A 9,179-nucleotide genomic window follows, 5' to 3' on the forward strand; every position below is an offset into this window, starting at 1 on the left:
TGCAAGAGAATATTTAAAATAATTTACAAAACAAAAAAAAACACCTATGTCTGTTTAATCTGTATTGGATAATCAACATGTATAAATTTAGCAAAAGTAGACAGTCAACAAATATATATAAATAAATCCGATAAAAGCCAATAATATATAAATCTAATCTAAACTACAAAAAAAATCGATTAATGCAACTTTTAATTTTCAGAAAATTACACAATCACGAGGCATACCTACATATTTTGGTAACATTTTATTTGAAGGGGTGTGCATAAGACTGACATGGCACTGTCATAAACATGACGTAACACCTGTCATGACCATAAAGAAGTCTTTATGAATGTGTATGACTGTTGTCTTGAAGTGTCATTTGGTAAATAATGACACTTTTAATGCGAAGTTGCTCTAAAAGTTGCTTTGAAAGTCCATTAAAAATGCCAACTTTGCATTAAATTATCATAATTTACAAAATCGTGCACCCCTTCAAATAAAATGTTACCCATATTTTTTATATTTCAAGACAGGCATCTGATTCTGTGATGGTGAACACTAGCCGAGTTCTTCTGTCATAATTATTGTCCCACATTCTTTATTGAAAATTACTGTCAAGAGTTTCACAGATAATAACCCACTGATGATTATAAATTTGGAATAATTTTAGTTTGCACTATTTTTTTGTTCATTTGTTCATTAACTTTACTTTGCCCTCTTTCAACTTCAGCCAGGTTGATGAAAGTAAGCGAAATGCTTCCGCAGGACGTGGTCGCATCTACGTAATATGGAAGAGGATGAGGGCTGCTGGGGGAAAAAAACAACAAACAAACAAAAAAAGCAGTTCTGACATTAATCTTAGAATTCTGACATTAATATCAGAATTCTGACTTTAATCTCAGAACTCTGAGATTAAAGTCAGAACTGTTTTTTTGTTTGCTTTGTTTTCAGCGCTCTCAACCTCTTTCGGGATGAGTTTTGGCGGATGGATATATGTTAGAGTGAGATGTTCTTCGATGTTTTCGTTCGTCTGTCTCTCCCGGTGTTTTGGACTCCTTTTTGGAGAAGATCTGGCCACCGAAGACAACACAAAATGGTTGTTAAGACTTATTTATTGTGTTACAAAACTTGCTTTGGGGAATGTAAATAAACTAGAAACGCAGTGCACTCTAAATCTCGTTTTTCCGTCTTTCTCTTCAGGAGATGTTGATACTGTTGGTTACAGTCTTCTGTGCGCTCTGGGGTGAGGAAAACCTTACTAATCAAGCTACATTACATTGTTATATAGTTTTATTTAAGATAAACTTAATTCACCGTCCAAGAGTTATTTATTCAAAGGACTTTGAACAGTTAATAATAATTCTGACAATCATCCATTTAAAGTTTTAAAAATGTATTTAGATCAGGACACTGTGTCCTGTTTGTAACCTGCCTGTGCGCCATCTAGTGGTAGAAAATAAGACAATTATTGATGGAACTTCCAAGTTACACAAAAACGATACATTTCGGATAAACTGTGTGTGCTTCACATTTTTGTGAACATATTGAACAGTGTTTAAATTGGCTTTTTTCAAAAGCTTTAAGCATACTTCTCATTAGTACTTTTGCAAAAAAAAAAAAAAATAAATAAATAATAATCAAAATAACATCATACTCGACTGCAATAGGGGAATTTATAAGTAGTAAACTCTTAGTAAAGAGTTGAACTATTTATGAAGTTTCATTTTTAAGATAATTTTTAAGAATATTTTGAGATTAAAAAAAAATTCACTGACTCAGCAAAAATGTATTTTACTGCAGTGTCCTTAGTGGGTGTGTCAGGAAAGTTGTATATAACCATTGTTATGACAAATAAATAAATAAATAAATAAATAAATAAATAAATAAATAAATAAATAAAAATACTTAATGTCTTTTAGTTTACAACATCTTCCGGAAAATGTATCAAACATTCTTGAAATAATGGTCTTTGTTTTTATTTTTTATTTTTTGGTTAATCAACCTTACTTAGTTTTTACCACGAGACTCAGAATTTCCTCTTTCTGTACACTTTTGTTCCTTCATCAGGTCCCTCCGCTACATTAAATGAGAACGACGTTTGTTATGGCAATGACCTTAAATTTCCCATGCACCTTCAACCAAATATTCAACAAGGGCTGTATTTTACTCCAAGAAATGGAGGCAAGAGGAAAACACTGATGGAAAATGGGAAGGTGAACTGCCTGTTGCTGTTCTGGTGTAGACTGGGAGTAATTGTGCATGCAAATGGTGAGGTTGTCAAATGAACTTGACACTCACATTGTCATTAGGTGTATTAAAAGATCAAAACCATTGCTGCTCGATTGTGTAGACTGACTGAGCCTGTGCTATTTATCCTTACAATGAAGGAATGAGGCCAAATGGGAAAAATTCTGGTTGTAGCGTGACAAGATGGGAAAGATTTAGGGGCTATGAATACTTTGAATGTCTGTGTAGCTGTTTGTGTTCTCTCTCCCAAATAAACCTGTTTGTGTTTTCTGTCTTTCAGGCACAGGAGCCACGACTGAAAGTTGACAGGTATAACACCAGGCTTACAAATTTAACCAAAAAGGATGAAGGAATTTATGCAGTGACATATGGCAGTTCAATTATTGATGAGTTGCAATTGAAAATAAAAGGTGAGAACCTCATACTTCTCTTTGCATTGCCAAATGATGACTCAACATGTGATTTTATTATTCTGCTGTGTTCTTTTGTATAAAATAGATAAAAACAAAAGCTGGTTAGTTGCTTTGATCACCAAGAATCATTTCAAAGACTTTCTGCCTCTCTGTATATGAGGAATTACCTGGTGTCTGCTATTCTTTTGCAAGCTCTACACTGGTGGTAACCTGATCCCGTTAGTTCAGTATATTAGACTTAATGGACTTTTTGGAATCTCAAAGTTTTATTTGATGTAGTTTAACCTCTCAGATCATTTTGCGGCAGGGCTCATTAATTTATTTTTCAATTACATTTATCAACAGTCAATAGAAATTGCCACCACAAAAACCTCATCCTGTTATTCTCCTGTTTAGGATTACATTTCACTTGCAATAAAACATAAATCTGAGGTGACAGTTGGCAAGTTAGGTACTTACACTTTTATCTGTGTTTGAAGCTGTATTGTTTTAAGCCATGCAAGAACCTGTTTTTTTTTTTCTTAAAAATTTTAACATGCTAGTCACTACATTTTGAATGGCTGAATGGCCTTGGTGAGTCTTAAATGCATCATATATACATAATTGGGCTTATTGAACAGCGGTAGTTTAAAAAGTAACTCAGAGATGCCTAATATATACCGACTGGATTATAGAAATCTGTATATTACAAGAGTGCTGGTGGAATTTCATTTGTAGTTTCCCACCTCTTAATAGCTGTCCCTACTGTAGAACATGCCTAACCAGTCAAAAACTATCCGGTCTTGAGATCTGATTATTTAGGACAGAATATCATTTTAGATGTGAAGGTGCTTGTACATTGTTGTCTGTTTATTAGTGAGTCAGTTGTGAGGCATGTTACTGTTGGGTTTTAACCGGAAATGGACATTTACTCGAATCCATTTGTAGTTTTGCATTGAATTAGTCCTTTTTTTTTGATGATCATCATGTCTGACTAGTTTTTGCACACAGTTGTGTGCCAGTTATTTATTCTTTGCTTCAAACATTAGCGGTTTCGGTGGTCCTTCTGTAACCCGAGTTTGAAACCATCATCTGTCACTAAATGTTTTTTTGTTTTTTTTTAACAAGATCATTTAAATTCAATTCACTGATTGAGATTTTCCAAACAGAGTCACCTTTTAAAAGCTTGCAGCATTCTAGCAATGTTTTGTATTGTATGTTCGGTTGAACTCATTAATTTTTATTTTTAGATTGTGCTGAAAAGATCATCAAGGAATACATGCATGAATGGTCTTATCGGGTACCTACCGCGACTCACTATGTGGAATACACTTCACCTCACAAAGAAGAGGAGACAGTAATCCTGTGGAATTTAAACAACCCTCTGAGTAAGCCAACAAGAGGAGACCTCAAGGGCAACTTCTGGACAATCTCTGGTGTCACTCAGGCAGACAACGGTTACTATAACTTCAGAGGCAAAGAAGGCACTCTTCGTCGAAGGGTATTTCTCACTGTGAAAGGTAAAACTAGAATCTTTGTTGGTGAATCCTGAAACATTTTTCCATCTTACTTGCACTCTAATCTGTCAAACAGAGAACACTCGTTCCTATGATGCAGAAGTGAGCGAGAATCTTATTATTATGAACCCATGGAGTGGAGGACCGTGGACCGTGACGTTTAAAAAAGATTTAGAAACAAGTGGACAAGTAACAATAATAGAAAATGGCGATTTGGTCAACAATGGCAACAGGTTCTCTGGGAGAATTAGTATTCAAAGTGATGGCATTAAAATAAGACATGTAGAAGCTATGGATTCTGGTATTTTTGAGTTCAGAGACCCACAAGGCAACCTGGCGTTATCTGCCCATGTGAATGTCGACGGCCATGGTGAGGCACAACACATTTACATTTTTCATGTTGAAAAAAGAAAATCAGTGATCATTCAAACTAATGTCTGCTCTCATATCTCTGTGTTCCCACAGTCTCGCATCACCTGGTCACATATGTTGTTGTTGCTGTTGTTGCTGTCGTTTTGGGGCTGTGTTGCTGTTTCTGTTGCAGAAGGAAATGTTGCTGTAAGAAGAACAAATCTGCAGCTACAGAAGGATCTGCTGTTACTTTTCATGTATGTATTTATTTATTTACTTATCTAAATTGACTCTAAAATCAGGTGTTTTACTTCATGATTACAACTCTTATAAAAATTTCCCTAAAAAGGACAAGTCTGATTCAGCCGCCCCACCACCTGCAGTGTATTATCATGTAAGCATTTCTTTTTTTCCCCTTAAATAGCTTTATTTTAAGATATTTTTTTATCAATAGCATAAGTGCATAAAGGCATAAAGTCGAACACCCACTTCCATTCACTATAAAGGAGAAGTTTGTAATACAAATAGAAATCACTGCAGGAGCAGTAAATTTACATAAAATGCTTAGATTTATTTTAATATTCTGCGTTCAAATGCAGGGTACAAGTCGGCCAGCAGGACCAAGTTACCCGATTCAAACATCTTCAGGTTACACTCCTTATCCAGCAAACCCTCCAGCCTACACACAAGCTGTTGTTTCCATTGAACAACCGGTAGGTTTGATACTGAAGGGCTTCTGATGATCTTCCAAGTTTAAAACCCCTAATTAAACGAATGATGTCCGTTTCTGCTGCAGTTTGTAAACTTAAAGCAACCTTTAGTTGTAGATGAAACACGATTTTTTTTTTAAATGAGCAACCACCAACAATCCAGCAACTTTTCAGAAAACCACTGCTGAGTTCCTTTAAAGAGAATGGGCTATCTTGATGTGAGCTTATAGAGAGGAGCTAAGGTAAAACATGGTAGAAGTTAAGTAACTGTAGATTATTGCTAATAAATTACAGCAGCATCACGTAAAATTCTGAAATATCAAAGTGACTCAAATTCTCCAATATCATGATATACTTGTTGCAAGCATTGCACTTCCCCATTTTGGAACAATAAAAGATCATTCTATTCTATTCTATTCTATTCTATTCTATTCTATTCTATTCTATTCTATTCTATTCTATTCTGTTCTGTTCTAAGAATGGTTATGTTGTCTTCTTTTTCATTAACATCTAAAAAATAGGTGCCATTTTCAGTAGTTCTACATTATTACCATTGCTCTGATTAATTAAATTAATTGAAAATGGACAATAATCCCTCTTGCTGTTTATAAATATTTATTGTATTTATTTATCTTTGCATATTTTCCCTATATTTGCAGTAGTGACTCACTATTTGTGTTTTTGTTCTACAGCCTTTGCAGCCTAACGCCGCTGTGTACCCCCCACAGCCTGCCAGTGCCTATCCTCTACAACCAGCCAGTGTAAACCCACCACAGCCTGAACCTAGCCTATACCCTCCCCTTTCTGAGGTACATAAACACAGTTGCAAATAACATTTTTGGCATTTCACATTTAATTGTTTTCCTGCTTTATCTTTTCTATGAAACTGCTGTTTTCAGTTTGGACCTCCAGCGTCTCAGGGATCTGCAGCAGCTCCCACGTTCAGCTCAGACGCGTTCTCCCCTGATGCCGAGCCGAGATTTGAGCTAAAAGGATTGGCTTTTCCCTCAGCTCCCCCTCTCAGTTCAGATGCGCCGACCTGTGATGTCTACAACTCGGATAAGCTGAACTTTTTGTGAACACTCTTCCGAGCGCTGTGTTGACGGAGCTGTTTCAGCCTCTACTGGACTTTTCATGCTTTATTTCTCCAGAGGCCTTCTAAGAATCCAGGGACCACGCTGCCTATAATAAAAAGACACAAATCACACATAATCAGGTATAAGCAGGCACGGACTGGGGCAATAATCCACACCAGGAATTTTGTACAATCGCAGCCCACCACCAAGACTCAGTTAAATTTAATCAATACTGAGACAAACCACTATTGGTCCAGACCAGCAGTGGAGTTTACGTTGAAGCAAATAAAAATGCTTCATATACATTTTAGAATATACATATGACATCTTTAAGCAGAAAAGACAGCAACTATAAAACAATGAGAACATTTTCTCCAAATTTAGTAGTTTAACCATTTAACCTCTACAATTTCAAGATCGCATGTTACATCTGGAACAGATGGTGCCACCAAGACTGCATCAAGAACCCACCAGTTGATCCAGAATTTTCTCGTGCTGTGCATTTAGTTTTTGCATTTGAAAGCTAAAAGTTAACAGGGTGAAGGTGTTCTGATCGAAGTGTGGTCAGGTTTTGGTAAAAAAATTTGTGCTTTCTTCCTGTGTGTTGTTACGTGACAAATGTATGAGGTCACATAATCCGCTTAAGCGGGATGGGGAAGGTAAATATCGGCACCCTCCGTTTCTCTCTCGTCAGAAAAAGAATGTCGTGCAATCGCACAGCACGGCATTCACTCCGATGTCACCCATAGATGGCGCCAGATTCTGTTTACATGTCGTTATTTTTAGTAGAGATCTCATCAGGCAAGTCCAAAGAATAAAAAAATAATAATAATCAACTTTATATCATCTGTAAAATGTTTCAAGTGCAAATCCGATTCACTGCGAACACAATGACTCACTACAATTATTGTAGCCAGTAGACAAATCAGTTTGTGTGCTGGAACAACGCAATCAGAGAAAATGTCAAACATAGAGCTTTTTACATTAGATTAGAAAAGATCTGCTAGCACTGGGTATCATCTGGACAAGAACAGGACTCTCAGAAAAAGGTTGTAAATCGCTAATATAATTGATGCATGAGCTATGAAATAGTTTAGGTATACAAGCATATCTATGTTTATATATGCACTGACTAATGTAATGAGATTGTATTGAATTTTTACTTTTAAATTGTGTTCTCTCAGGTAAAAAACATGTTTAAACTGCCATATTAACAGTTATATAAATGCATCTCAAAGAGTATCTAAAAGAAATCACTATATCAGAAATGCCTTCAAAGGAGCATAGATGTAGATTTTTACCCTTGTTACAGTTTTACTTTTTTTTTGCTGTATACACCACTTTCTCTGAGACTTTTTGATGTTAGGATTAATTGCTGCTCTTTTTTTTTTATTTTTTTTTTTACCATACTCAGTTTTTTTTGTACAACATTGGTATGTAATTCGTGTCTGTATATTATTGTTCTTTGAAACTTGTTGCTACATCAAAAGGACTTAATTTTCACTTTCAACACAGTGAAAATCACCATTAAGGATTTTGAATTTTTGTGAATATAGAAATATATCTACTTATAAAATTATTTATAAATAAAATTATTGAGTGGTTCAGCTTAAAGACGACCTCCTCAATTACTCCATCGAATTATTGAACTTCAAAACTGTTCATTAATCTGACATGTTGACCTTACAAACAACACCCAATGAACGTGAACTGAAGGTGAGATCAACTGCTCTCAAGTAAAATTTATCATTTGGTTTGAATAGAAAAATGTTCAAGTAAATTGAAGAAAGAAAAAAAAAAGAAGTAAAATTGTCAACAAGCTTGATGTGATGACAGGAATGTGGAGCTTCGATGACAGTGTTTCTAAATGTTTAAGCTCTGAGGTGTGTGTCTGGCTTTGGTGCTTCCCCCCCCCACCCCTCCTTTCTTGTGCGTTTTTCAGTGCATGGACCTGTTGCTAGTTTGCTTACCTCTCTAGAACCAAAAAAATGCAATTGAAAGTCTGTTTGTGTGCCATTTAAACATTTTATGCATTTGGTTACATAAAATAATGTATGCAATCCAGCAATTTTAAACACATTTGTAAGTGTGACGGGGTTTATTTTATTTTACATTTCTTAAACGCTGCAATGATGTCCCTTTATATTCAAGCCTTAACAATAATTTTTTTTCCCACTTTTTGAAATGTCATATTTTTCTGAATACTTTAAGCAGGTTGCCCACGTGTAAAGTGTGTAAAGCTGCAGCTCTTCTCTCTCAGGACAGTGTGTCTTTTTGGTGTATCTATAATTCAGATTTCTTCTGCAGAATTTTAAATGAGCCAGGGAAAAGGGTGATTCAGTCGGTGAATACCCAGATGCTCGACCATACACTTGGATCCAGGGCTTCTGGTATTAAGCAGTCCTTCTTTTGCCAGTGAAGTGGAGGAAGGAACAGGATGGATAAGATGATAAAGTTCTTGTTAAAATGTGATGCCACATATTCATGCAGAGAAACTCCTCCTTTTCCTCGTAGAACTGAAAGTGAGTTAAAGCTGCAGAATGTAGCTTCTCTAAAACACAAATGCTTTTACATATTTGTTAAAACTATCATTGTTGTTACATTATAATATTAGGGGCCAATAATCTGTAGAACGAAAAAAAAAAAAATCAAGCTCCTTTGCCTTGTCCTGTGGTTCTGCTGTCATCTACAGAAATACTCTGTCAGAAACAACCAACCAGAAATACGAGGAAGATCTTAGCGCTGTCAATTACTCTCATGTACGTGCTGCTCAGACTTCACAGTGACGGTTTGAGCAAATTTGCATAAACCATATTTTTTGTAAAAGTTATTTTGTAGCTTTAATCCAAAGCATTCTGGGATTAATAGTTTTAACACCAGTCTCTTTGATCCCTGAGACTA

The 9,179-nt window shown here is 35.6% G+C and overlaps 1 protein-coding gene across 3 annotated transcripts; it reads left to right on the plus strand.

The window, feature by feature from the left end:
• Nucleotides 1–922: 922 nt before the first annotated feature.
• Nucleotides 923–7,788, plus strand: LOC106946853 (uncharacterized). 3 transcript variants are annotated; one of them, XM_015031510.1, is made up of 11 exons: nt 923–1,081; nt 1,186–1,228; nt 2,053–2,198; nt 2,513–2,642; nt 3,875–4,144; nt 4,218–4,511; nt 4,607–4,749; nt 4,842–4,886; nt 5,092–5,198; nt 5,891–6,011; nt 6,102–7,788. In XM_015031510.1, exons 1-11 carry the CDS (start codon nt 992–994, stop codon nt 6,279–6,281), a joined length of 1,569 nt encoding a protein of 522 aa, XP_014886996.1. In that variant the 5' UTR covers nt 923–991; the 3' UTR covers nt 6,282–7,788. The 3 variants fall into 3 exon arrangements, with proteins under 3 accessions (XP_014886996.1, XP_014886995.1, XP_014886997.1); XM_015031509.1 differs by having other exon boundaries at nt 924–1,081; nt 5,092–5,205; nt 5,895–6,011; XM_015031511.1 differs by lacking the exons at nt 923–1,081; nt 1,186–1,228 and having other exon boundaries at nt 2,162–2,253; nt 5,092–5,205; nt 5,895–6,011.
• The last annotated feature ends 1,391 nt before the right edge of the window (nt 7,789–9,179 follow it).

Source organism: Poecilia latipinna, unplaced genomic scaffold (assembly GCF_001443285.1).
Source record: "Poecilia latipinna isolate Pla-1442-1.1 unplaced genomic scaffold, P_latipinna-1.0 Scaffold209, whole genome shotgun sequence".
In the NCBI taxonomy this organism is placed as follows: Eukaryota; Metazoa; Chordata; class Actinopteri; order Cyprinodontiformes; family Poeciliidae; genus Poecilia; species Poecilia latipinna.

What these genes read in the sequence shown, in the direction of transcription:
- LOC106946853 (XM_015031509.1), top strand. Translation starts at nt 992, where the DNA reads ATGTTCTTCGATGTTTTCGTTCGTCTGTCTCTCCCGGTGTTTTGGACT. An exon ending in AGTCTTCTGTGCGCTCTGGG is followed by an intron (nt 1,229 to 2,052) that starts GTGAGGAAAACC and finishes TTCCTTCATCAG; the next exon opens with GTCCCTCCGCTACATTAAAT. An exon ending in CACCTGCAGTGTATTATCAT is followed by an intron (nt 4,887 to 5,091) that starts GTAAGCATTTCT and finishes GTTCAAATGCAG; the next exon opens with GGTACAAGTCGGCCAGCAGG.